The 27,556-nt window shown below is 36.4% G+C and overlaps 6 protein-coding genes across 18 annotated transcripts; 5 read left to right on the forward strand and 1 right to left on the reverse strand.

Annotated features, from left to right (window-relative positions):
- The first annotated feature begins 895 nt into the window (after positions 1-895).
- On the forward strand, positions 896-3,628 carry LOC125587873 (dehydrogenase/reductase SDR family member 7-like). The gene is made up of 12 exons (XM_048759166.1): positions 896-1,059; positions 1,163-1,218; positions 1,286-1,319; positions 1,407-1,505; positions 1,594-1,742; positions 2,084-2,122; positions 2,260-2,352; positions 2,502-2,600; positions 2,692-2,793; positions 2,924-3,007; positions 3,089-3,154; positions 3,328-3,628. Exons 1-12 carry the CDS (start codon positions 984-986, stop codon positions 3,415-3,417), a joined length of 987 nt encoding a protein of 328 aa, XP_048615123.1. The 5' UTR covers positions 896-983; the 3' UTR covers positions 3,418-3,628.
- Positions 3,629-3,792: 164 nt separating this feature from the next.
- On the forward strand, positions 3,793-5,956 carry LOC125587366 (dehydrogenase/reductase SDR family member 7-like). The gene is made up of 11 exons (XM_048757632.1): positions 3,793-3,896; positions 3,968-4,023; positions 4,127-4,144; positions 4,234-4,332; positions 4,407-4,555; positions 4,651-4,689; positions 4,794-4,886; positions 5,072-5,170; positions 5,250-5,351; positions 5,463-5,612; positions 5,773-5,956. The coding sequence occupies exons 1-11, from the start codon at positions 3,793-3,795 to the stop codon at positions 5,818-5,820; spliced, it is 957 nt and encodes a 318-aa protein (XP_048613589.1). The 3' UTR covers positions 5,821-5,956.
- A 48-nt stretch (positions 5,957-6,004) lies between these two features.
- On the reverse strand, positions 6,005-7,827 carry LOC111207944. Of its 2 annotated transcripts, none has more exons than XM_022706561.2 (8): positions 7,507-7,827; positions 7,273-7,415; positions 7,114-7,174; positions 6,994-7,042; positions 6,780-6,834; positions 6,611-6,698; positions 6,415-6,533; positions 6,005-6,331 (listed from the first exon to the last, which is right to left on the reverse strand). In XM_022706561.2, the coding sequence occupies exons 1-8, from the start codon at positions 7,679-7,681 to the stop codon at positions 6,260-6,262; spliced, it is 762 nt and encodes a 253-aa protein (XP_022562282.2). In that variant the 5' UTR covers positions 7,682-7,827; the 3' UTR covers positions 6,005-6,259. The 2 variants fall into 2 exon arrangements, with proteins under 2 accessions (XP_022562282.2, XP_022562279.2); XM_022706558.2 differs by having other exon boundaries at positions 7,273-7,424; positions 7,507-7,805.
- Positions 7,828-8,077: 250 nt separating this feature from the next.
- On the forward strand, positions 8,078-13,907 carry LOC106371064 (phospholipase A(1) LCAT3-like). Of its 9 annotated transcripts, XM_048759163.1 has the most exons (20): positions 8,078-8,432; positions 8,733-8,824; positions 8,996-9,123; positions 9,222-9,357; positions 9,431-9,482; positions 9,562-9,662; positions 9,735-9,920; positions 10,002-10,159; positions 10,284-10,479; positions 10,557-11,437; positions 11,521-11,617; positions 11,761-11,852; positions 12,135-12,250; positions 12,334-12,436; positions 12,544-12,619; positions 12,690-12,743; positions 12,897-12,956; positions 13,082-13,134; positions 13,289-13,533; positions 13,623-13,907. In XM_048759163.1, exons 1-10 carry the CDS (start codon positions 8,210-8,212, stop codon positions 10,719-10,721), a joined length of 1,437 nt encoding a protein of 478 aa, XP_048615120.1. In that variant the 5' UTR covers positions 8,078-8,209; the 3' UTR covers positions 10,722-11,437; positions 11,521-11,617; positions 11,761-11,852; positions 12,135-12,250; positions 12,334-12,436; positions 12,544-12,619; positions 12,690-12,743; positions 12,897-12,956; positions 13,082-13,134; positions 13,289-13,533; positions 13,623-13,907. The 9 variants fall into 9 exon arrangements, with proteins under 9 accessions (XP_048615120.1, XP_048615114.1, XP_048615116.1 ...); XM_048759157.1 differs by having other exon boundaries at positions 12,544-12,743; XM_048759159.1 differs by having other exon boundaries at positions 12,690-12,956.
- A 2,521-nt stretch (positions 13,908-16,428) lies between these two features.
- On the forward strand, positions 16,429-19,203 carry LOC111211878 (putative metallophosphoesterase At3g03305). The gene is made up of 4 exons (XM_048757633.1): positions 16,429-16,747; positions 16,878-17,119; positions 17,533-19,101; positions 19,159-19,203. Exons 1-4 carry the CDS (start codon positions 16,429-16,431, stop codon positions 19,201-19,203), a joined length of 2,175 nt encoding a protein of 724 aa, XP_048613590.1.
- On the forward strand, positions 18,860-27,550 carry LOC106450530 (endoribonuclease Dicer homolog 2-like). 4 transcript variants are annotated; one of them, XM_048759152.1, is made up of 24 exons: positions 18,860-19,101; positions 19,188-19,239; positions 21,012-21,076; positions 21,144-21,321; positions 21,598-21,711; positions 21,979-22,113; positions 22,219-22,303; positions 22,395-22,456; positions 22,575-22,715; positions 22,812-22,940; positions 23,025-23,154; positions 23,249-23,345; positions 23,440-23,635; positions 23,722-23,897; positions 23,991-24,206; positions 24,318-24,544; positions 24,621-24,892; positions 24,971-25,398; positions 25,469-25,572; positions 25,649-25,830; positions 25,916-26,125; positions 26,215-26,625; positions 26,716-26,997; positions 27,069-27,550. In XM_048759152.1, the coding sequence occupies exons 2-24, from the start codon at positions 19,222-19,224 to the stop codon at positions 27,411-27,413; spliced, it is 4,203 nt and encodes a 1,400-aa protein (XP_048615109.1). In that variant the 5' UTR covers positions 18,860-19,101; positions 19,188-19,221; the 3' UTR covers positions 27,414-27,550. The 4 variants fall into 4 exon arrangements, with proteins under 4 accessions (XP_048615109.1, XP_048615110.1, XP_048615112.1 ...); XM_048759153.1 differs by having other exon boundaries at positions 23,722-23,882; XM_048759154.1 differs by lacking the exons at positions 18,860-19,101; positions 19,188-19,239 and adding exons at positions 20,695-20,756; positions 20,794-20,814.
- The last annotated feature ends 6 nt before the right edge of the window (positions 27,551-27,556 follow it).

The following is a 27,556-nucleotide window of genomic DNA, read 5'->3' on the forward strand; positions in this document are numbered from 1 at the left end:
CGTATGTCACCATGCGGCACAGTTTTTTAGACGGAGAATAACATATGTTAACAGAAATAAAGTTGATGGTTTATTTTACAGAATTTTTAGTTGAAGATTTTTTTATGATTCATCTTTAATTGATGGGGTTAATTACTAAAAACCCTTGAATAAAACAAATAAAAACCCAAAAATTATGTTCATTGTTTTTCATCAAAATTAAAGAGGAAAATTTTCCTATAAATTCAATCAGAGGAACAAAATGGAGCCCACCTAAAAATAACTTGATCAAAAATTCAATTTAATTACTTAATTGATATAAAAGAGGAATAAAGAATTACCATAGTTTTTTTTTCAAACATGGTTACAATTAAATTAATTATGCAGTTCCTATGATTACTTTAACCAGATAGTAACTTAATAAATTCAAATAATTTTTAGAATTTACATTCATAACTAGATTTATACTCGCCCTTAAAACGGCGGTATATTTTTTGTTTTACATTTTTGTTAACTAACAATGTACAAATACATTACAAATACATTTTTGTTAACTAACTAGATTTTTCCATTTTTGTTAGCTAACAATGTACAAAACATTACATTTATAAATATACTCCTTCCGTTTCACAATACATGATGTTATTCAGTGTACAAAGATTAATAAATAAACTTTTCTCTAAAAAGTGGTTTTAAAAATATAATTTAAAAAACATTCAACCAATTACAAAAATAACTACAACATCTAATTTACACAATTTTCAATAAAGTTAAAAATAACATAAAAATATCAAAACATCATCTATTTTGAAACAACAAAAATCTTCTAAAACATCATCTATTATGAAACGGAGAGAGTATATTTTAAACATTTTTGTTTCCAAAACACTCACTTTTAGAAACGGATGAGGGGTATTTATTAACATATTTGCCCCCTAGTTTTTATAAAATCTCTAAAAACTTGTCCTCACTTTCTTCTTCCCCATTGCTCAAACCGAGAAAAAATGCTGACTCTACTCTTCTCCTCTCTCGGACTCCTCCTTCTCCTTGGCCTTCTCCTCAAATTCGCATTCGCCGATGGTAACAACTCCTTTAGAGTTTCCAATTCAATATCAACTCCTTCTCATTTGCGTTTGTGATGGTGGTAGATTCAGTAGAACTGATTGTTCTCTGCCTCTTGCAGGGGATTTAACCCTGATTTCGAAGAAGCATGCGAAACGTGAAGCCATAGAAGGCAAGGTACTGGATTGATAGATGGTTCGAAAATTTTCGCTCAGATTTGTGATTGATTTTGATCTTTGCTCAGGTGGTTTGGATCACAGGGTCTAGCCGTGGAATTGGTAAGTCGCTGTTTCTATGAAAAAAAAGTCTCCGGCTTTGATTGTGTTCTGTCTGCAAGCTCATGTGTTATGTCTTGAATTTTTTAGGAGAAGTTCTTGCTAAACAGTTTGCAAGTTTAGGTGCCAAGCTTATTCTCTCTGCTAGGAACGAAGCTGAGTTGGTTCGTGTTAAGAGTGAGCTCAAAGGTACTAACTTTATGCAAAAAGTCTCCATTTTTTGAACTATGAGCTTTCTGTTTACACGATGTGATTGATTAAGCTGTGTTTACTCTAGGTAAGTATGCACCAGAAGATGTCAAGGTTTTGCCTTTAGATCTAGCTAGCGGCGAAGAGGGGCTCAAAGGTGTTGTAGAGCAAGCATTGTCGCTTTTCCCTGGGGCTGGTGTTGATTATTTGGTTCACAACGCTGCCTATGAGCGTCCGGTTAGTAACTCTTCCTTGCTATAAGTTTTGTTATCTACTCAATAGTGAGTCTTTCAGTTCAAAGCTGCTCACTCTGTTCCACAATATAAGATGTTTTGGAGAAGTTTTGATTTTTCAAAATATAAGATGTTTTGATACTTTTAAGGTACTTTAGTTTTAAAAATTGGTTAACCAAATATCATTTGTGATTGGTTAATTATATTTAATTTATATTATTTAACAATATTGTCTTCTACTTTATTCTTGTGCATTCAATCAAAACATCTTATATTATGTGGAACGGAAAGAGTATTATTTTTGTTGTTCAAGGGCGTGTCATCACCATACTCCTTTTCTTGCAGAAATCAAATGCAGTGGATGCGAGTGAGGAAAATCTTAAGGTATTGAATTGATTGTGGGTAAAAGTCTGTGGGCACTGTACTTGCTTTGTGTGTTCTACAGCCAGAGATTCACTAGCCTCATGTTACTTTTATAGTTTTATTGACGTTTGGTTAACCAATGAAATTTTTGGGTGCAGACTACATTCGAGGTTAATGTATTTGGGACAATATCTCTCACAAAGTTGGTAACTCCTCATATGCTGAAACAAGGAGGTGGTCATTTTGTTGTGGTACGTGGAGACTAATGTCCAGCGCATGTACTTTTTTTTGTTAACATCAATGTCTAGTGCTCTGATTTGGGACAATATCTCTAATTTTTTTCCATTTGCTTTGGTTAATGTCTCATGATTTAATAATTGAAAGTTAATTCTATACTCAGATTAGCAGTGCCGCAGGGAAGGTACCATCACCTGGACAGGCTATATATGCTGCTTCAAAACATGCTCTGCAGGGCTACTTCCACACCTTACGTTCTGAGGTATGTTTGGAGTAAAGAAATTGCATGCTCGCAAATATTGTTGGCAATAAATCTAACAGTTTGTTCAACCATCATCTGCGCATGGTTTCAGTTCTTTCAGAAGGGAATCAAGGTTACTGTGGTTTGTCCGGGTCCAATAGAGACCTCAAATGGTACAGGAACATCAACTTCCGAAGACAAGAAGTCTCCTGAGGTCTGTTAACTGATTGTGATTGTGTTCATTAAATTGCCTTTGCTTTTAATCTTTCACTAGGCTTGTAGACACACATTGAAAACTGTTTCTTTTTTAGTTTTTTTCTCAATCATTTTGTCTTGCCATGCAGAAGCGTGTGTCATCTGAACGATGTGCAGAACTGACCATAATCGCTGCATCTCATAACTTAAAAGAAGCTTGGATTTCATATCAGGTATCCTTCAAAATCTCATTATGTTCCACTCAGTTTATAGACATCTGATGTAATATAATGTTTATTTGTGGTCTTTATCAGCCAGTACTGCTGGTGATGTATCTAGTGCAGTACATGCCTTTCCTTGGCTTCTGGCTCATGGACAAGGTACTTTATTTTATATATTCTTATCTTCTTCATAAGTTACTGATATGAGAAGCCTGTTATTTCCCATTATTATCATATCACGTGACAAAAACATTTGACCAAGAAAATTTCAAGATTTTTTTGGTTATAGGAGTCATCATTTGTTTAATTTAAGAAATGGAATGGGCTTGCAGGTTGGAGGGAAACGTGTGGAGGTTGCTGAGAAGAAAGGCAACACATACTCATGGAACCTGCTCTTCCAGAAGAAGACTAAAACAAACTGAAACTGATCTTCTAGAAAGTATCTGCTAATAAGCTCTGAAGTCTTGTCAGTACTTGTGGTTTGTGTTTGTTTGTTCTCAGAAGACAGTTTATCGACTTTTGTGAATTTTCAGCTGGATATAAGTTGGATTTTCTAGGCATTGGTTGGAAGAGTTCTTCCCTAGTTTACTTATGTGATGTTTAGTGAAAATATAAGAATTGTTACTTCCTGAATTGATGATGTGGCGGCTTCATGTGTGATTAAACTCTACTTTATATATATATAGAGAGCTAGATAGATAGATATCTATATATATAGATAGATTTTCTCCAGTTTGACCAAAAAAAATAAAAAGACAGATAGATTTTCTTCTTAGCCGTTGCTCAAACCGAGAAAAATGCTGACTCTATTCTTCTCTCTCGGACTCCTCCTTCTTCTTGGCCTTCTCCTCAAATTCGCATTTGCTGACGGTAATAACTCCTTAAGAGTTTTGAATTCAATGTTAACTACCTTCTCATTTGTGGTTGTGATGGTTTATTCTGTAGAACTGATTTGTTCTCTGCCTCCTGCAGGGGGCTTGACCCTGATTTCCAAGAAGGAAGTGAAGCGCGAAGCCATAGAAGACAAGGTACTGGATTGATAGATAGATAGATAAGAATAAAAAATATCCGTTTTTTCTCTCTCCAGATTTGTGATTGATTTGGTATTTGCTCCGGTGGTCTGGATCACAGGGGCTAACCGTGGGATTGGTAACTTCTGATTGAAGAAAACTCTCCAACTTTTTTTTACTGGCAGCAGCAGCTCATGTGTTATGTCTTCGTTTATGATTGCATTTTAGGGGAAGCTCTTGCCAAACAGTTTGCTAGTTTAGGTGCCAAGCTTATTTTTTCTGCTAGGAATGAAGCAGAGCTGTTTCGGATTAAAAGTGAGCTCAAAGGTACTAACTTCATGCAGTTTTTAACTATGAGCATTCTCTGTTTCTGTGATTTTGACTAAGCAGTGTTCCTCTAGGTAAATATGCACCAGAACATGTCAAAGTTTTGCGTTTAAATTTACCTAGCAGCGAAGAGAGGCTCCAAAATGTTGTAGAGCGAGCAGTGTCGCTTTTCCCTGGGGATGGTGTTGATTATTTGATCCACAACGCTGCCTATGAGGGTCCGGTTAGTAACTTCCCTGCTATAAGTTTTGTATCTACTCAAAGCTATTATTTTTGTTGTTCAAGGGGTGTGTGATCACCATACTCCTTTTCTTGCAGAAATCAAACGCAGTGGATGCCAGTGAGGAAAATCTTGAGGTATTATTACATTAGTTGGGTAAAATCTGTAGGCACGATAGTTTTTTTATGTTAATTTTATAGTTTTTTTGACATATGGTTAATCAATGAAACTTTGGGTGCAGGCTACATTCGGGGTTAATGTATTTGGGACAATATCTCTCACAAAGTTGGTAACTCCTCATATGCTGAAACGAGGAGGAGGTCACTTTGTTGTGGTATGTGGAGACAAATGACCAGTGCATATACCTTTTTGTTAACATCAGTTTGTCTAGTGCTCTTAATTTTGTGAGGCTTCACATAATCACTTTTTGTTAACATCAATGTCTTATAATCTAATGTTTTTAGGCTATATAGATTATAGATTGTTCATTTGCTTTGGTTAAGTGTCAGGATTACTCAGATTAGCAGTGCCGCAGGGAAAGTACCATCACCTGGTCAAGCTATATATGCTGCTTCAAAACATGCTCTGCAAGGCTATTTCCACACCTTACGTTCTGAGGTATGTTTGAAGTAAAAAAGTTGCATATTTTGGCAATAAATCTAACAGTTTGTTCACCATCATCTGCGCTTGGTTTCAGTTCTTTCAGAAGGGATCCAAGGTTACTGTTGTTTGTCCCGGTCCAATAGAAACTTCAAATGGTACAGGAACATCAACTTCGGAAGACAAGAACTCTCCTGAGGTTTGTTAACTGATTGTGATTTGTTCATTAAATTGCCGTTGCTTTTAATCATTGAAAAACTGTTTCTCTTTTAATTCTTTTTCTCAAGCATACTTTTCTCTTGACATGCAGAAGCGTGTGTCATCTGAACGATGTGCAGAACTGACCATAATCGCTGCATCTCATAACTTAAAAGAAGCTTGGATTTCACATCAGCCAGAACTGCTCGTGATGTATCTAGTGCAGTACATGCCTTCCCTTGGCTTATGGCTCATGGACAAGGTACTTTATTTATTATATGTTCCATCTTCTTCATAAGTTAGAAGTCCTGTTGTTTCCCATTATTATATCATGTGACAAATGTTTGACCAAGAAAATTTCAAGATTTTGGTTATAGGAGCAATTTTTTTTATTTTAATTTAAGAAATTGAATGGCTTGCAGGTTGGAGGAGGGAAACGAGTGGAGGTTGCAGAAAAGAAAGTGTCTTGATAAATAAGCTTTGAACTCTTGTCATTTGATTTGGATTGTGTTTGTGCTCAGAAAACAGTTTGTGGCCAAGATAAGTTGCTAGTAAACTATAAGAATGGGTGGTAAGAGTTCCTATAATGTGATGGTTAGTGAACTATAAGAGTTGTTGCTTCCTGAATCTTATAAGTGTCGTGAAACCATCAAAAACACACAAACTTGTCTCACTCAAATCGAATCGATCCAATTCAACAAAACAAACACACACTTTGTATGTTCCCTTCCCTTTGGATTCAGTGTCATGAAAACTAACTATCACAACTTGCTGAAAGAGTTTCAGTACTCTGCCTTGAGCTACCATCGAAATTTATTTTGACACTGAGAGTTAAAAAAAAAAAAGAGATTTGAAAACCTTGATCTTAGAAACACTCATTTTACTTGGCACTTAGTAGATTATCTGCTCTCAAAGATCTTCAGATGTAACTCGTGATGTATAGGCATCCAACAAAGCTTTGATCCCAGTGGACTTGAGTTCCTACAAAAGAAACTTCATGTGATGGCGGGGTAATGAAAACTAATGAAGGCTTTTGGAGATACACTTGCTGTCAGAAAACTCACAGACAATGCTCCTGCCAAAGCTGCATACGGCTGCTCAACTGGTTTTACAACACGAATTGCGACAACACCGTTCATTCGTTCCTTCTCTTCAGGGTAAAAGTTTCGGTAAACTCCCACACCTGCAGATAGAAACAACATCCCAGGTTAGAATCAAGTCCATATAGCAAAAGAGACAACTTGGTAAAAATCTTCAAACCTTCTTCTATAGTCTCAACTCCGGGAAGAACTTTGGCAAGACTCTCCACTCTCAGCATTTCTGAGAATGAAGTATAATAGCAAACGTCCTGCAATCGCCAAAAAAAAAGGGTAGATAGAAAAATGAAAAACTGCTTGAACCTCACAGAGATACAATGATTAGTGACTACCTGAACTTGAAGCAGTAAGCATTTATTGAACAAAATAAAATCTCCTGAGCTTATCCTGAGAGGACGCACAAAGCTAACTTAGTAAAGTATAAGCTAAACCAACTATGAAGTCAATTAAGACAATCTAAAGCAAGGTGAAGCAAACGAAGATCACAATAAATTATTCTAGATATAAATAGTTGCAGGTACATCAACAAGGTGTAAAGAAGCAGACCTCATGTAGTCTCCTACTGCACATCTCCCTTCAGTAGTTTTCAGACCATCTGGTGAATAAGAGTGACAAAAGTGAGATCCGACCAAACTAACTCAGAAACAAGTAAAATGAAGTTGTTACCTTTCAGTTGTGTGAAATAAGGCTCCTGGACATGGAGCTCAAAGTTTACTTTCTTCAACATCTAACATAAGAAATAGAATCTTTTATCAAATTTCCAAAAAAATTTCTGATCCAATAAGTATCTAAGAAGGAGTTTTTTTTTTCCAATTGGTAACATACATTTACCAAGTCATGTCCCAAACCATGAAACAGTTTGCTATACTTCTCAAAGTTTGAATCTTTATCAATGGACAAACTATGCTCCTCGGAAGTAAGACATTCAGACAAAGACCTTGCTAGAATCTTGTACCTCGCAGGTTCTTCTGTCATTTCTAAAGAAAGTTCAGTAAACCCCTAAGCTCTTAGTCTCTAAGATCGTTAGATAGACACAAAGCATAAGTGTGATAACTTTACCAGTTGAATCTGTATCTTCCTCCTCCAGGAGATGGAAGCAGAGATCTCGAGGCAGCTCAAGGTCGAGACTTTGAACTGTTTCATCCAAATGAGAGCGCAGAGTAAACCGCAAAAGTGATTCTAAGGTTTCTCCGACATCCACCGACTTCGTTCCCGGCGAGTGTGGCCGTTCCATTCTCTCCGACTGTCTCCGGCAAAATTCAAACCGCCGAAGTGATGATAACACTAAACAAAACGAAACTCTCAAAAGTTTCACTAAGATCCCTAAAATTTATAAATTATGACAAGATGCTCCCAAACAAAACTCAAAATAGCGGATAAGACCTTCCTCTTCTTCCGTGTAGCGTGACGGAGTTAAGAATCCAGACGGAAGTAAAGTGGTTACCGTTTGTGATACGTTTCTAGTTACACACGTAAGTAAAATGAGAAAAACGTCGTCGTTTCAGAGTGGGGTAGGTAGTAACTAGAAGCTGTGACACATGAGGAGCACGTGAGTCATCTTTTCGTGTAGAGAGAGAGACAATCATAATCACAGTGACAGTCACACATGGCATATTCTCGGACATCCTCCCTCTGATGACTCATTAACCTCTGATAAGCCCCACACACACACACGCGACCTTTCCTTCCATCTTTCTCCCGACTTCTGTAGAAAAGAAAGGATCCGAATTGAATATTCCGGGTCTACACTTTTGACCCGGTAATGATGAAATGGGTTTCGTGTCCGTGCTGGGGAACTAACGATGATGAAAACTCCGGAGAGGTTGCGGACAGAGATCCCGTCCTACTCGTCTCTGGCATGGGAGGATCGATTCTGCATTCTAAGAAGAAGAACTCCAAGTCTGAAATTCGCGTCTGGGTTCGGCTGTTTCTCGCTAACCTTGCTTTCAGACAGAACCTCTGGTCTCTCTACAATCCCAAAACAGGTAACTGTCTCATGATTGGAACCCGAAGATTTAATTTTTATGTTTTTTTTTTTCAAAGTCGAGTCCTTTTTTTAAAAAAAAAATTGTAAATCTTTTTTTTCTTTTTGATTGCGTATTGGTTACGAAATAGTTACGGTGTTGGTTTTTGTTCGAATGTAATGATTCTTGTGCTATTGCATAATGCATTACGACATGTTTTAGACTCACCCCGTGACTATGAATTGCTAGCTTACCATTTATGTGCTTGACAAAAGTAAGTGGTGAAAGGAGATGTGTAATGATCTTGAATGTCTTTTGCAGGTTATACAGAACCGTTGGATGAAGATATTGAAATTTCGGTCCCTGAGGATGACCATGGACTCTATGCGATTGACATTCTAGATCCATCCTGGGTAAAATATGATGATACCTTTTTTTCTTTTCTGTCTACTCTCTTTCTTGAATTTTGTTTGTTAATTTTTCTGGAACTGTTAGCCTTACTTATACTTTGTATCTTGCAAACCTGAGAGTTAGTTTGTTTCCCTGCTACTATGTTTGATATTGTACAACTTTTGATTTTTCAGTTTGTAAAGCTTTGTCACTTGACGGAGGTGTATCACTTCCACGATATGATAGAAATGCTGGTTGGGTGTGGTTACAAGAAGGGCACTACATTATTTGGATACGGTTACGATTTCAGACAAAGCAATAGGTCCAAATTTGCATTTAAAAATCCTCTGTTATTATTACCAGAAATTGTAGTTTATTCTATAGCTGCTTTTTTTTTTTTGCTTTATTTCATTCTTGCAGGATCGATCAACTTATGCTCGGTCTCAAAAAGAAGCTGGAAACTGCATATAAAACTTCAGGGGAGAGAAAAGTCACTATCATCTCACACTCAATGGGAGGAGTAATGATTTCATGTTTCATTTTTCTCTATCCCGAGGTAACTATAATCACACAATCCATTATGATCTTCCAGAGGATTATGAGTAAGTCACTGTTTTAACCATTGGCAGGTTTTCTCCAAGTATGTTGGTAAATGGATTACAATTGCAACACCTTTCCAAGGTTTTATACAAATAAATCTCTTTGGGAAAGCTGTTCATAGCTACTTTCACTGGATATGACATTGGATTTGGTTTAACAGGAGCTCCAGGGTGCATCAATGATTCACTCTTGACCGGAGTGCAGTTTGTTGAAGGCTTAGAAAGCTTCTTCTTTGTATCACGATGGACCATGCACCAACTGGTAATGAATCCTCAAAAGTTTGTATTGTTCTCTCTGGCTGATGAATGTGTTTTTAAAACTTTTGGTTTTTAGTTGGTAGAGTGCCCATCTATCTACGAGATGATGGCAAATCCATATTTTAAGTGGAAGAAACAACCAGAGATTCGAGTTTGGCGCAAGAAAACTGAAAAGGACAACGACGAGACTTCTGCGGAACTGGAAACATTTGGATTAGTTGAGAGTATTGATCTATTCAACGATGCATTGAAGAATAACGAGGTACACACTTGAGCTTTTGTTTCTTATTTTTTTTTTTCATTGGTTTGAGATGTTATTCTCACCTTTTACTATGTACTGTAGCTAAGCTATGGTGGGAATAAAATAGCTTTACCGTTTAACGTTTCTATCCTGGAATGGGCGAGTAAGACGAGAGAGATTCTCAACAAAGCAAAACTTCCTGATGGAGTTTCCTTCTATAACATCTATGGAGTGGCTCAGGATACTCCCTTCGATGTTTGGTATGCATTCATTACCTACCACTCTTGTGCCTCTATGGCATTAAGCTGTTTCCCGGTTGATTCCAACTGTTTTGCAATCTAAGAAAGCACACAAAAACTGTTTTTGTTTCTGGTGCTGTTGCAGTTATGGCACAGAGACTTCTCCAATTGGGGACTTGTCTGAGATATGCCAAACTATGGTGAGTGAAATGAGTCTTCTTGAAAAAATACTCCGACACCTATTGTCTGAAACATATCTGATCCAAAAAGTGTGCATCTGGTTGCAGCCTGAGTACACATATGTGGATGGAGATGGAACCGTACCAGCTGAATCAGCAGCAGTAAGCTACTTACTCTCTTTTGTTCATCCTCACTTCTCTGTCTGGACCTTTCACCACATTTCTATTTTTATTCACAGGCTGCTCAGTTTAAATCAGTTGCGAGTGTAGGAGTCTCCGGAACCCATAGAGGACTCCTCCATGATAAAAGAGTGTTTGAGCTCATCCAGCAATGGCTAGGAGTTGAGCCTAAGAAAGCTAAACGGAAGCACTCAAGGACTCACAAAGTTGCTGATTCTGGTTAAATTCCAAAACCTGCAATGAATAAAGATAAAATGAAGGAACTCCTTTGTGATGTAATTTTTTAAATTATTATATGCTATTGTGTAAACTGTGCGACATGTATGTGCCATGTAATTGCTAGTACAAAGCAGCAACCTTTGGGTTTGTTAATAATACAATACTAAAAGGGGGATATAATCAACATTCAGCCTATCCACGTCAGACAAAAAAATCAGCCAATCAGAGTTAGTCTTTTTACCACGTCATTTGAGCTGAGTTATTAAGGGTATTTTGTGTGGGCTTTGTTTTAACAATCTTCAGCCCAACCCCACCCTGTCGACAAACTCTTTTACGGCTCTTCACTTCGTCTTCTTCGTTCTCTGAGTTTAAGCGTTACTTTGAGCCTCTCCTGATCAGTCAATGATCAACCTTAAATTCTTCTAATTTTTTTTTTGTTCCACCTCCCCTTGATCCTGCACCTGTAGAAAGCGTTGTATCTAAACCTAAATTCACTCAAAATCAAAAACCTACTTTGAAACTACATCCATGTCCACGAAATCCACCGGAAAATCTCAGATCCCCACTGACAAGACTCAAATCGCTGTCTATTTTAATGACATCTCACAGGACCAGCTCAGTCAGAGCTTCCATTTTGGTAAGTCCATTTCGGCGAGGCAAGAAACATTGCTATATGTTGGACCTTTATTGGGTTATAGAGCTCCTCCTTATCGATGAACAGGTATGATTTTTTACCGCTAATTTACTTCCGTAATTATTCTAAACCAGCCATCAATCGTACGGTTCCATTAATTGATTAAGCAGGTTACGGTGCGAGTGTGTGTTTTGGCAGGTCGGAGTGAAATTGATCCTTGGAGATGGCCAAGGCCTGCTGTCGAGGTGTAGACGGTTTTGGTAAAAAGTATTTCTTCTTCCTAGAGGGTTTCTGGTTTTCTAAAGATCATCACTCTAATTATGTTTTTAAGTACCTTCAAAACACTTAGGTGGGATTCATGTAAACAATTTGTTTTAAGTATGGTTTTGAATACATTGCTATTGATATAGGTTAACCAAAGTTGTGAGATGTTTAAGCTGTTTGATTTCTATTGCTGTCGCACAAACCACAAAACCCAACGTGGAGTTCATATAATGACGATGTAAGTGATAATTGTTTCTTTTTAAAATTAACTGTATACTATATGCTTCATATTTTCCTATATTAACTCATGTGCAAATTGTCGTAATCAATACGAGCTTTTCTCTGATGACATTACCAGCATATAATAGGAAGAGCTCGAGTTAGTTTTCTCTTACATGGCTCTAGGGAAAATGTGTTGCAGCTTAATATTGTTGAAGAGAGCGGGTTGAGTTTGGTCATTTGACATGAACAAGAATGAAATGTGTTTGGTTTTAATGTTAAGTTATTCAATTTTTCTTAGGAGCTCAAATCTGCTGAACGCCTGAACGCATCAAAAACATTCCCGTGGGAAAAGGGGCTCAATATGATGTGCCTCATGGTCGCATTGGAGATCTATAACAAGCAGCCGAGAAAGAGGTATGAAGTCTCATTTATCCATACCTTTTGAAACCTACCTTTTATAATCAAATACAAATCTGAAAATTCTTTGTTCATTTTAGGTTCTGGATGTTGGCTCAAATGTACCCGAAGAACAATAGGAACGAAGATACGAGAGTCTGGAAAACTCCTCAAATGGAAGGACTTATCGATAGCAATTCTAGAGTAAGAAAACGAACCACCAGTTTTTAGATCTTAAAATGAACGTTTATGTTCTGGTTTTTAACTCTTGATTTAAAGAATTGTTTTCATTTCAATTCATTTGTCTTCAGATATCATCAATGATCTAGATCGAAGTGGATATGGACAGTCAAGTTCTTGCAGCCGAGGCAGTCAACTATTGCTTGAGTTATTTCTGCAAGTTACATCTGAATATTTTTGAATATTGTGCTCAAGTGGAAACTCCATTATTCCACAGGAAAGCATTGCTCAACATATATTGCAGATCTTGGAGCTCGACAACCTTGAAGAGGTATATAATTTTAAGATCACTTTACACTCGAATCAAATATATAAAATAGTGCAATCTTCCAGTTCCATTTGGAACAAAGCAAAGCATAGTTGCTTTATGTGTTAATGTCACTTTTGTGTTTATTGTATGTGATGCATAAATGAAAATTACAAGCGGAAGCAAATGATGAGGCCAAGACTTCTCCGCGCTTATCTATATCACCAAACAAAACAGGTGAGTAAATAGTCATCATCATTATAATCTTCCATCAGCACAACATCGTTCATCCTCATGGAAGACAATCTCTCGGTGGCATATGTATGATATTAATAATGTCTGCTCTTGAAACTGCAACGTAGATTCACCAATGATATGGGACCGTGGAATGGACGTGGAATGAACGAATGTTCTGGTAACTTACAGTTTAATTACAAAATGTTTTATTCCTTTCAAATTATCTTTCAATAGAGCTGCACTGAGATATATGTACACTGTAACAACGTTTACTCTGTAGAAAATGTGTATATTAATGATGAGCATATGATGATACATGTATGGTATTACAGAATTTACTCTCTGGGAGGACGAACAGAGCTTGATGTGAGCAAGACACTGGAGCTCGAGAAGTTTTTGTGGATATCTTAAGTTTCTGTTTTGCTATGCCAAAGTTCAGTGTCAACTACTTATATCTTAGTTTCGTGCTGATTTCCATCATGTTTGGATCAGTATTTTCAAGATGTTGGATTATACCTTAGTAAGTACTAAGGAAGAAGCTGTTAGAAGGGAGGATGTTATGGGAAAACATTATCAGGTTTTTACTACTTTTCAAGTAAGAGAAATTATGGTTATGGATTTTTCATTCATGTTTGATGATAAGGTCTTTGTTCTTTATCTCTGTAGATTATAAAAGCAATCAGCCCCGCCTACGGATTGACTGAGCAGATGCTTCATGAGGCCAATGAGGAGATATTTACTTTTGGTTCTTAACGGCTGGGTAGCCATATAGATTAATATAAGATTAAACTTTATTTTATTCATTCTTTTTGTACCGTGAATTCTTTGGTGTAGAGGAAATGGACATCGTAAAGTGGTGCAAGCTGTGTGTTTATTTATTGTGGTCTAATACTTTAGATGTTGCTCATACCAAAATGGTAGTCAATCTATATATTGTTTAGAAATTTTGAATATTAGTATTTTTATCACTTTAACAAATATAAATCTACATAAATCTATTTCCATAACTTCAAAGAAACGAAACGAAACAAAAGTTTATCCACATTAGATATCAAGGTATTCAGTATACTAAAATAATTTAGTCACAACAACTATACAATATTCATCAGAATTAAAGTAAGAGCTTTAATTAAACAATCATGCAATAATATTAACAAAATAGCGGTAAAGAATATGATAATTATTATTTATTTTTCATTTGATAAATGAATTAAAGATTGAAAAATTGAGTATTCACACATATTAAAAAATTCATAAAATTTTGATTATAAATATATTATTTTTGTGTTTAGCTATTTCTCATAACTTTTAGCCAATTAAAATTTGGTAAACATAATTAATGTCTTCGGAGTTTACAATGTACTATTATTACATACAGTGAAAATGTAAATATTGATTTTTTAGAAACAAATTTGTTTTTTAAAATATGGATTATTTTAAAACAGAGGGAGTAAAATTTATTGGGTTCTATATTTTTTAGTTTGTTTATATGAGATGACGAAGTTGCTGCTTTCAGACAATTATTACTCATCAACAAACGGAAACAATTTTTTTTTCTTGAAACTTTAAGAGCATTAATGTATGATATATTTAAAACTAATTACAATAGTAAAAAAATATTAGTAATTAGGCATGGGACGGAACGGCTATCTCGAGAATTTTAGAATATGCGGATCCGAATCTTTATCCGACGAATCCATGTTTTTACTATCTTTATCCCGATCCGGAGTTAAATATCTGGATATTGGATATCCTTTCAAAAAAATTCATATCTGGTAGATATTCGGATTTGGATCCTGACAGTAAATATAAATAAAAAAATATTAACAAAGTTTTTAAAATAAAAGTAAATATAATTGTTTAATTATTTCTACGTAAGCTATTACAAAATTTATATATACTATAATAAAATGAAAATATAATAAATAAAATTGCTTTCTTATATATCCATTTTTTTTTAAATAATTATCAATAAACTTTACAAATTCAGATATTCAGATTCGATTTTGACCGATCCAAAATTTTGTAATCCGAATTTAGATTTGGATCCTGTTTGGGAAGATTCATAATTTTACTATCCGGATCCAGATCTGACCCCTCTGGATATTTGGATTTTCTAAGAATATCGAGATCACTTATCGAATCCATATCTAGATCCGGCCCTATCCAGATTTTCAGAACGAATCCGGATCGCTGATCGAATTTGGATCTCGGATAATAAATCACATGCCTATTAACAATATTAAAGCGTTTAAATTTTAGTCTGTAGACATGATTTGAATTTTCAGTTTTTTTTTTAAACTAAAATAAGAAATAAAAAAAACCTCAACATTACACCAAATACTAAATATACGAAGTACAATGGCAAAGAAGAAAAACAACGTGTATTCCTCATCCTTTGGTGTGTTAGTTATGGTAATCATCCTAAATCTTAATCCTATTTTAGAATAACATAAAATATGTGGTGAAGAAAAAAAATTCATATTCCAAATAATAAATCAATAGGAGTATATAACATTTTATTAAACTAAATAAAAACTCAAAAAAAAAATGACAAAAAACTAATTAAAAACTCAAACAATATAATTGACATAATATTACAAAACGTTTTAAAGAAATAAAAGATTAAAATACATAATTTAAAAGATTTAAATTATTGGTCACTAATAATAATATTATTACGTCACTTCCAATCAATATTAATATTATTTTATAATTTAATATTTTTACTATTTAATAATGCATAGACAAATTTTAAACGGTTTCAGTTTTAAAACAGTTATTAATCATTAATTTATAAAATTTACGTAAAACAATAATAATAAATGCAGGTGCATTATTGAACAAATTTGTTTGTTCTGATGTGTTTACTTATATGAAATTTTAATTCCTAAAATGTTTCGAATCTTATACAAAAGTAAAGTTTGCCAAACATAATAAAAGAAAAGTAATTCAAACTATCTTCTTAATTTTACTGTGATAGTCAGGTTACTCTTTTTCATTTCATATAATAGAAACTTATTTGAGATTAATATAAATAAAATTTTAAAACGATAAATAAAATTTTAAAACTAAATTTTCTCATTTATACAAAATATTTACAATGAAAGTAGAAATAGTAAGTTGCAATTGATTAAATAAACACAATTAATCTAAAATTAAGATGATAATTTACATGTGAAAAAAATATGAAAAAAAAAATTTTAAAAAATATATTATCCGCGCGTAGCGCGGAAAAACGATCTAGTAAAGATAAAATGAAGAACTCCTTGTGATGTAATTTTTTTAAATTATTATATGCTATTGTAAACTGTGCGACATGTATGTGCCATGTAATTGCTAGTACAAAGCAGCAACCTTTGGGTTTGTTACTAATAAAGAACTAATAAAAATGTAGACTTTTCTTTTCTGGAGAATCGTTATACAATCTGAGAGATTCGATTCCATGTGATTCGCGAGAGAAAGAGAGGTGATGGAAGCGAACGGCGACGACGATGAGCTACGAAAGAACACACCTTTACACCGGAGAAGAATCTCGTTGAGTTCAATTCATCTTCTTCTGTTAATCTCCTTGAGCACGACGACGAGGGTCTCTGGTTCGATAGACGAATCTGGAAGAAGAACAGTGATCGAAGCTAGAAGCGGACAAGACTTGGTTTGGGTGGTTCAGCTATCAGATCTCCATTTCAGCGTTCACCATCCCGAGAGAGCTATCGATTTCAGAAACATACTTGGTCCTGCTCTCTCCCTCATCAACCCTTCTCTCGTCCTAATCACCGGCGATCTCACAGGTTTATAACCTATAATTTATCGACTTTTTTCGAATCTAGTGTGGTTTCATTACAAGACATTGCTATGTCGGAAAAACTTGTCTCTCTGTCTTTTTGGTTTGATATGTTCCTTTTGTTTGGTTATTATCAGATGGGAAGAGTAAAGACTTGTTAGCAATGAAGCAAAACGAACAAGAGTGGTTAGAGTATGAGAGCGTGATGCAAGATGTTATCAAGACAAGTGGGTTGAATAAAACCTTATTCTATGATCTTAGAGGTAACCACGACAACTTTGGTGTCCCCTCTCTTGGTTCGTCCGTTGATTTCTTCTCAAAGTATAGCATCAATGGGAAGTTAGGAAGGAAAGAGAATGTCAACACCGTCACTCTCGAGGTTGGTGTTAGTCTACTTGTTAACATCTTTGAATCATTTGGTTGAGTTCATTGGTTTTTTTTTCGGGGTCGACGAGTTATTTCTCCACGAATACACTATCATATAGCATCAAATGTCTACGGAAGTATGATGCCGTGCTATTTATCCCCAGAATAAAGTTTGAATCTTATTTCCCTACTAAACTTGGTTTTCTCACTGTTTCTGAAAACTGAATTTGAAATAGATTTTGAACTTACTTCGGGAGACATTTGATGCTATACGATAGTACTCACTCGTGGGGAAATAGCTCGTCGATCCATTTTGTTTATATGTTAAGGTTTGTGAATCACTGATGTGCATTGGAGATAATAGGTTATATTATTGCTCGATAATATATATCTGATGCTAACAGTTCTGTGTGTTTGTTATAACAGACTAGTGAACGTAAACATCTCTTCGTTGGTGTTGACACCACAATGAGTATTGGACTACGCGGCCCAACGAACCTCTTCGGCCACCCAACCGACGAGCTTTTAACCTCGCTTGACTCACAGTTATCGCAATGGGATGACGACAAGCCAACGAAGCCTGTAACAAAGATCCCATTCGGACATTTCCCTTTATCCTTCTCAGCTCTAACACATTCCAAAAAGAGCCTTAGGGGCGTGTTCTTGAAGCACTCCGTCTCCGCTTACCTCTGTGGACATCTGCACTCGAGGTTCGGCAAGAACCTCAAGAGACTCCACCGCTCCGGCGGCGTCACTTTATCGGATAACGACTTGTTCCAGCTGAACATGAGGCGGAGCGGCGGCGATGAAAGTGCTGCGAACTGTTCCTTCGGCGCCTCCCCGGATGCGGAGTTCTGGGAGTGGGAGATGGGAGACTGGAGAAAGAACAGGGCGATGCGGATCGTGGCTATCGATAGAGGTCATGTCTCGTACCTTGATCTCGACTTCAAGTCGTCAGAGTCTCGGAAGACCATCGTGTTACCGACTTTTCCGTTAGATTCACGTTTCATGTCGACGTCGTTAGCACGCCACAGATACGAGTGTCAGCATATGATATCTTCCTCCTACGACGCGATCAGAGCCATTGTGTTTTCTCAATCTCTGGTTGTTGATGTTGTCGCTAGAGTCTATGACTCATCCCCTGGATTTAACAATCTAGTCATGGAAGCTCCTATGAGAAAACATGGTTCCACTTCTGGAGCATCTTTTTATTCGCTTCCGTGGAACTATAGAGCCTTTGAGGATTCTTTACCTGATAGGTATTGGCTTCAGATAGAAGTGATTGACATCAAAGGAAGATCGACTTTATCAGAGTTGCGTCCGTTCTCCATCAACGGTCTGAGCTCTAGAGTGTCGTGGACGTGGAACGAGTTTCATGTAATGGGCTGCCAATGGGCAGCGTTGTACTTCCCCATTCTATGGTCTGTGATAAGCTGTTTGCTTCTTGCTTTCTTTATTCCGAAATGCATTATCGTTGTATTCAAGAAGCAGTACACTCTCAAGAAGTTCGTCGCCAAGAAAGGACTATTCACGCTTGTGCTGTGGATTCTCCAAGACCTTTGTAGACTCCCTGTGGTTTGGTTCGGTTACGTGGCGTATTTGTTTTATCTCGTATTCTTCCCTTGGTTCTCCGGCGAAGTGTTTACTGACTCCGGGAAGAGAACGTACATGACCATTATGGGATGGGTGGTGACTAGCTCAGGCGGAGGAGAGAGGAAACATGAGTACGTTGGGGAGCCTGATGTGATGGTTCTGGTGATTCCGCATCTGGTCTTTGTCGTCATCCCAAGTTTGGTGATTGTGTGTTGTTTGGTTGCTGAGAGAGAACTCTACAAAGAGCATATTAGAGCTGTATCTGGTAAGAAGGAAGATGACCATAATGACCGGGGAAGGAAGAAGAGATGGCAACGGAGATCGCTGTTGTTCTCTAAGAGGAGATTGGTTCGGAAGTCGCTCTTGCTGGCTTCATTGGCTCTGTACTGGAAGCATTTCAAGGTAATATAAGTGAAAAACTCTTACATGTTCTTGTTCATTCGTATTCACTTTGTGAAGCATTTTCTTGTTTTTGGTTCTTTTGACAGAATTGCTGGAGTCTAGCTAGAGCTTATGAGATGAATGTGGTTCATTTTCCAGGTTACAGTCTTGTGGTTCCTTTGTTGCTACTTTATGTTATCTTCAAAACTCATAAAGCTCCATGAGAGAACAACAAACACTCTTTGACAGTTTTCTCATTTATACCTTCTTATTTAAAAAGAGCTACTAATTGTTGTGTAGCATCTAAAATCTTTTTTTCTGCTTATTTTCTAATTCCATATAATATTTGGAATTATTTCTACCCTTAGATATAACGTCTTAAAAGAATTATTCCTAGAGCTGGGCAAAAAGCCCGGATCCGAAAAACCGATCCGAAAAACCGATCCGAAAAGTAGTATCGAATCCGAAACGAAATTGATTAAATATCCGAATGAATCCAAAATTTTGGTATTTAGAGAACCGAACCGAATCCGATCCGAACCGAAGTATTTTGGGTACCCGATTATATCCGAAATTGATTTATATACCTATATATATTAATTATTTTTAAATTTAATATATATTAAGAACATCAAAATATATAAAATACTTTTAAGTTGTCCAAAATAATTATAAATATATACAAATAGTGAAAAATACATGTCTAAAATAGCTAAATTATATTCAAAACACCAACACTATTTAAAATATCTATTGATTCTCAGTCCAAATATTCAAACCAAACCAATTTATAAGTTAATTTTAGGTACTTTGACATATGATATTCAAATTTATATGTAATATATTGTTTTGTTTATAGATTTTGAGAAATTTAAAGTATATAATGAATTTTAAATTTTTTAAAATAATTTAAATGGGTTATCTGAACCCGAACCGAACCCGCAAAGATCCGAACCGAACCCGAACCAAAATTTAGAAATATCTGAATGGGGCTGAAATATTTGAACCCGAAAACCTGAAACCCGAATAGATCCAAACCGAATCCGAATGGGTATCCGAACGCTCATCCCTAATTATTCCCATTGTTCTACTACGATAAATGTTTTAGAAAAAAAAATTATCATTGTAATTTTTATATTTCTTATACAAAAGTTGTGTACATTAAAATTTTAATTGAATTTATTTAATTGCTATTGGTTGAAAGTTATTAAAAATTAATAACTACAAAAATATAATACATTTATAATAGTGATTTATGTATTTTTTTTTTTGAAACATTAGAAAAACTATTTTAAAAAAATGTAGATGGTATGAAAAAACTTTAAAAGCTCCAGATTGGGCTTTGGTAAAGCTTCAGTTGGGCCTTGTTAAAGCTCTCCATAAAAATGGCGTCATAATAATGACGCCAACGAAATGATATTTTCACTGTCAGATCATTCACAGTAACAATTTCCCGATATTATCATCTTCCTCGTTACCGAGAGAGAGAGTCAAAAACATTCACACTAAACAATTTTCAAAATTTTGTAATTTTGTTTTCCTCGAGAACGGCGGAATATCATTTCTAATTTTTAATTAATAAATAAATACACAGGGCCTACATAGCTTGATCGTTCGTTCAATCATCGTGAAAAAAAAAAACCTTTCTTCTTCTTACTCTTCCTCAGTAAGCTTTCTCTCCCCGCTATTTTCAGCACACGAAGAAGTTTCGTTTCTCGATCCTTCTTCTCGCTGGTATTGTCACTTTCGATTATCTTTTTTTTGTGTCGTTTTTTGTATTTTAGTGGAAAGTAACGGAACAGTTGATTTGACGATTTACTTTGCTGTTAAGCATTCTCTCTTTTTTTTATTTGCTTTTTGCTTTTTGCTCTTTTGTCTTGTATATAGATTGATTTCTCTTCTCTCTTTGCTTTTTAATCATATTGTTTTAGATGACGATTGTTGATATGGAGATTGAGAGCGCCGATCAAGTCTCTCCTCTACCGTTTGCGAGAAGGTAGTAATGATCTTGTTACGAGTGTTAACTTTTTTTTTCTTATGTTTGTTTGATTTTGAAAATGCAGTTATCAAGTGGAGGCGCTAGAGAAAGCAATGAAGCGAAACACGATTGTTTACTTGGAGACTGGCTCTGGCAAGACACTTATCGCCATCATGCTTCTCCGTAGCTACGCTTACCTTTTCCGCAAGCCTTCCCCTTGCTTCAGCGTCTTCTTGGTTCCTCAAGTTGTTCTCGTCACTCAAGTATGGTGCTTTCCTTTCTATCTATAGCTCTTATAGTATATATTGAATGTGACTGTCTGTCTTTATTATATCCATCTCTCTGGGTTTGTTGGTTTTAATCACATAAGCTCAACTTGATGGTAGCACACATTTAAGTAATGTTATGTAGAATTGGTTCATGATTGAAGTTGTAGGCTCATTGCAGAGAATGCACCAAGTTTTAGAGACATTAGTGTTAATTTATTCCGTGATGGTGTACTGTTTGATGTTTTATACTTCTGTTGTGTGTTTACGCAGCAAGCTGAAGCGCTGAAGAGGCACACGGATCTGAAAGTGGGCATGTATTGGGGATCCATGGGGGTTGACTTTTGGGATGCTCCTACTTGGAAACAAGAAGTCGATACATATGAGGTTTTATTTCCGTATTTTTGAATGATTACATGAATACTTTTTTTTTTTTTTTTTTCTGGTCTGGAGTGTTTAGTATATTACTTATTAGCTTCACTACTCGCCATTTCATGTCTCTGCGGTTCAACACTCTTGCTAAGCTGCATCTCAATCTTTTATGCTCTGTATCTACTATACAAGCTGTCTCTGACATATAAACTTGTGTGTTACGCCAAATGTTACTTCTACTAGTTGTTCACTCTATTTTTTTCGCGGCTCTCGCAAATGCAGGTTCTTGTGATGACACCTGCTATTTTGCTCAGTGCATTAAGACATAGTTTTCTGACGTTGAACATGATCAAGGTTCTTATCTTTGATGAATGTCATCATGCTCGGGGTAATCACGCTTATGCTTGTATCTTGAAGGTGAGCAAAATAGTTACTCTTGGTAGTTAAACTCAGACCTGAATAAAATATCATTTTATAAGCCATCTTTTGCAGTTTTGACAATATAGCCCTTTTTCATGGCAGGAGTTCTATCACAAGGAGTTAAAGTCTGCAACTTCTGTCGTTCCTCGAATATTTGGGATGACTGCTTCCCCTGTGAAAACAAAGGGTATAAGATTTTAACGCATTTCTCATTCTATCCTGATTGGATTTTGTTTTGCCACGTTTGGTTTTATTCCTTCTTTCTTCTCTCACCTCAGGTGAAAACTTGGATAGCTACTGGAAAAAGATTCATGAACTCGAATCTCTAATGAATTCAAAGGTTGCTCTTTTCTCATCTTGTGTTCTTTTGGTATTCTCTTTCCTTTATAATGATATCTTTCTTGTGCTGTTTTTTTCTTGTGCCAATCATATTCATTAAATTTTCTTAATCCATTAAGGTCTATACATGTGAAAGTGAGTCTGTGCTGGCTCGGTTTGTACCCTTTTCTACTCCGAGTTTTAAGTTGTACCAGCACATGGAAATACCAAGCTCTACACGCGCAGGCATAATAGCGGAACTTGAAAAGCTAGCCAAAGAGGTATATATATATTCTAAGGCTTGATGTTCATCGAGATTGGTTTATATCTTTTTATATCTTCACATTAATGATGACAATGTTTTAATTACAACTCAGCATCTCTTTGCCCTTTCAACACTGGATCTCAAATCCTCCACTGTTAATTCTATAAAGAAGAGACTGTCAAAGATATGTTCATCTATAACTTATTGTTTGGATGAACTTGGAATTTTGATGGCGCTGAAGGTATTATTTTGTTTTAAGTGCTGTTTCAAAGTTTTAGATTACAAAGGAATATAAGATATTTGTTTTTTTTTCTCTCCACAACAGGCTGCTCAGTCATTCTCAGTCAGTCAGAACGACTTTGTCTTGTGGGGTCAACTAGAGAAGTTTAGCGAAACCTCTATAAAAAAGTTCTGTAGTAATGCTTCACAGGCCATTTTAGCTTACATACCTGATGGTACATTTGTGCTAGATAATTTTTATATAACTGCAGATTCATTCTTTTTTTTTTCTTTACCTCTGATCTTTTTTGGTTCTTCCTGCACATATAGGTCCTTACTGGAGTGTTGCTAACATAGAAAGAAAGTTGGAGCCAGGTCTCGTAACATCAAAAATAGTCTGCCTTGTTGAATCTCTTCTTGGTTATAGGTCTGGATTGCATGAACACTTTCTTTTCCGCTTAGTACAAAATAGACCGATACACATCGTTTAGAACCTGATCCTCTGAATTTAATTAATACAGGTCCTTGGAGAAGATACGGTGCATCATATTTGTGGAACGGGTGATAGCAGCGATGGTTTTGGAATCCTTTTTGAATGAAATTCTTCCAACCTATAATAGTTGGAAAACTAAGTACGTTGCAGGAAACAACTCTGGCCTGCAAAGTCAAACCAGGAAGAAGCAGAATGAAACTGTGGAGGACTTTCGAAAAGGCTTGGTATGGTCAAATTCTCTTGAACTGTTGAAGTCGTCTGCTTCTAGCAATTTTTTTAAAAATTCTGAGTAATCCCTTTTTGTTCGCAGGTAAACATCATCGTCTCAACATCTATTCTAGAGGAAGGTCTAGATGTTCAAAGTTGCAATCTGGTTGTTGGATTTGACCCTGCATCCAACATTTGCAGTTTCATACAATCTCAAGGGCGTGCTAGAATGCCTAACTCAGATTATTTGATGATGGTGGAAAGGTCTATTGATATCTGGTTTTGCCTCCATAGATCTTATGATTTGATTGTGTAAACATTAGCTCCATGCTTAACAAAAATTTATTTCCCTTTTTATGTTGCCACTTGCAGTGGAGATATGGTCACACAATCTCGGTTAAAGAAATATATTTCTGGTGCGAAAAGAATGCGTGAAGATTCTTTGAGCCATTCTCTTGTTCCCTGTCAACCTCTTCCAGATGATTCATCTGGGGAGGTCTACCGTGTCGACAGCACAGGGGCTATTGTAACTTTTAGCTCAAGCGTCAGCTTAATATATTTCTACTGCTCAAGGCTTCCTTCAGATGAGTAAGTCTAATACTTAAGCAGCTTTATCAGTTAGTTTTTTTGTTTATTCGAATTTTTCTTCTTTATATTCTCTTGATTTCTGTTTTTTTGTTTGTTTGTTTGCTGGAAAAGATACTTCAAACCAACTCCTAGATTCGATATAGACAAGGATCAGGGGATTTGCATCCTTTACCTTCCTAAGAGCTGTCAAGTAAAAGAAGTTAAATTTCAAGGAAATGGAAACGTGTTAAAACAAGCTGTATGTCTTAAAGCTTGCATTAAGCTGCACCGAGCTGGTGCTCTAACTGATCATCTTGTCCCTGACATGGTTCTGAAGGAAACCGTCCAACAAAAACTCGGTAATTTTGCTGCGTCTTCATTTTTAGACTTTGTGCTGTGTGATAAACCACTCATCTACGAGGTTTGAGTTTGCAGGGAAAATCCACTACGACACTGAACAGCCAAGTTACTTCCCTCCAGAGCTAGTCTCCCAGTTTTCAGCACTATCGCAGACAACATACCACTTGTACTCAATAAGGATGAAGTCAGAATTTCCAGGAAATCTTCATTTTAAGGATATTTTACTGGGAACCAGGGTTAAGCTTGAAGATGACATTGGGAACACATGCTTCCGGTTAGAAGATCATCTTGGCACAATAGCTGTGACATTAAGTTATGTAGGAGCGTTTGACCTTGCACAAGATGAGGTATTTTTGCTCATTTTTCCTTATCAGTTATCTCTCAGTTAAAATCCGAGATCAGACTCTGTTTTTCTTTGTGTTCAGATCCTTTTGTGTAGAAGGTTTCAGATAACTCTTTTCAGAGTACTATTGGATCATAGTGTGGAAAATTTGGTGGCGGCGTTGGATGGGTTGCATCTCAGAGACGGTCTAGCACTTGATTATCTACTAGTTCCATCCACTCATGAGCAAAAAGCATCTCTTATTGATTGGGAGGTGATAAGATCCGTGAACTTTACTAGTCATAAACCTTGGAAAAGGCATGTGAATTGTTCTGCCAAGGATGCTTCTTGCATTCTACATACAAAAAACGGGTTGTTTTGCACCTGTGTCTTACAAAATGCGTTGGTTTGCACACCACATAATGGATACGTCTACTGCACCAGAGGTATTCTCAGCAATTTAAACGCAAATTCTGTATTGACCAAGAGAAATTCTGGCGATGTGACCTACATGGAGTACTATGAGAAACGGTAAATATATTTTACATAGAAAGTTTAGACAATTATAAGGATTGAGTTGATACTCTTATCTTTGTTGCAGGCATGAGATTCGATTAAGTATTGTGGATGAACCTCTTTTGAATGGGAGACACATTTTCACGATGCATAACAACCTTCACATGACCATGAAGAAAAAGGAGAAAGGTTCTTAATCCTTAACCGCATTATGAGTTCTTATTGGCTTCCTTATTCCTTAACTTTTATATTCATTTTGCTGTAGAGCATGACAAGGAGTATGTTGAACTACCTCCTGAACTATGTCATGTCATATTGGCTCCAATATCAGTGGATATGATCTATTCATATAAATTCATGCCATCTGTTATGCACCGCATTGAATCTTTGCTTATAGCATTGAACCTTAAGAAGAACATCCCAAAAGTCAATATTCCAACCATCAAGGTACAACCTCAGACATTTTTTGATACAAATCATTCATGGCACTTTCATTTTTTGAATTTTTTTTTACTCACTTGATGAACTACAGGTTCTAGAAGCTATCACAACGAAGAAGTGCCAAGACCAGTTCCACTTGGAATCACTAGAAACACTTGGCGACTCTTTTCTGAAATATGCTGTTTGTCAGCATCTATTCCAAGAATATCATACTCATCACGAGGGTCTTCTCAGCTCAATAAAAGATGGAATGATTTCGAATGTCACGCTCTGCAAATTTGGATGTGACCAAAAAATTCAGGTGAACATTCTTTAGTAGTACTCTTAACCGGCTCCATCACCTCTGGTTCTAGAGAAATGTTTATCAAACTCTATATTCTTTGATTACAGGGATTTATACGGAACGAGTGTTTCGAACCTAAAGGGTGGATGGTTCCTGGCCAATCATCTGCAGCTTATGCTCTTGTGAATGATCATCTATCCGAATCTAGAAGCATGTACATTGCTAGGAGGAGGAATTTGAAACGCAAGAGTGTGGCTGATGTTGTAGAAGCACTAATTGGTGCGTATCTTAGCGAGGGAGGTGAACTAGCAGCGCTAACGTTCATGAACTGGGTTGGTATAAAAGTCGATTTCACGACTACAATGATCCAAAGAGAGCCATCTATACAAGCCGAGAAGCTTGTGAATGTAAGCTATATGGAGTCTCTGTTGAACTATAAGTTTAAGGATAAGTCTCTTCTAGTCGAGGCATTGACTCATGGCTCATACATGATTCCTGAAATTCCAAGATGCTATCAGGTTCTCTGTCGTGTTTCTCCATGAAGCCAAATCATATAGTTTTGATTCTGTTGGTGTTTCAGTTAATTTACTAACTTGACTCTGCTGCAGCGGTTGGAGTTCCTCGGCGACTCTGTGTTGGATTATCTCATAACCAAGCATTTGTACGGCGAATATCCTAATCTTTCTCCTGGTCTACTAACCGACATGCGCTCTGCTTCTGTGAACAATGAATGTTATGCTCAAGTAGCGGTGAAATCAAACCTGCACAAACACGTCCTCCATGCCTCTCATGATCTCCACAAGCACATCTCCAGAACAGTTAGTGAGTTTGAACGGTTGTCGTCTGTGCAATCCAGTTTTGGATGGGAATCCGAAATAGCTTTCCCAAAGGTAAAACACACTTTTTTTTTTTAATTTCTCTCTACTCTTGAACACAAGGCCTTACTGTCATGGATTGTCAGGTTCTTGGAGATTTGATAGAGTCTTTAGCTGGTGCGATACATGTTGACTCGGGTTACGACAAGGAAGTAGTGTTTGCGTGTATAAAACCGCTTTTGGGATGTATGATAACTCCAGAGACTGTGAAGCTGCATCCTGTGAGAGAGTTGACAGAACTTTGCCAGAAAGCTCAGTTCGAGTTGACTAAAGCTAAAGGCTTCGAGAATGGTGAAGCTTACTTCACGGTTGAGGTGGAAGCTAAGGAAATGAGTTTTGCTCACACGGCTAAGGCCTCTGATAAGAAGATGGCTAAGAAGTTGGCTTACAAAGAAGTCTTGAATTCACTTAAGAAGGGCCTTGACTCCTAAATTTCTCATTATTGTGGAATCGAATAAAACTCTATTAGACTTGAGATCTTTGAGATGATTAATATTTTGTTTTGGTTTTTTCTGGGTCACGTTAACATTTTGTTAAGTTGCTTTTATGATAACAATTTTTATTTTCATTCGTA

The sequence above is a fragment of the Brassica napus genome, chromosome C5, assembly GCF_020379485.1.
Source record: "Brassica napus cultivar Da-Ae chromosome C5, Da-Ae, whole genome shotgun sequence".
Classification (NCBI taxonomy): Eukaryota; Viridiplantae; Streptophyta; class Magnoliopsida; order Brassicales; family Brassicaceae; genus Brassica; species Brassica napus.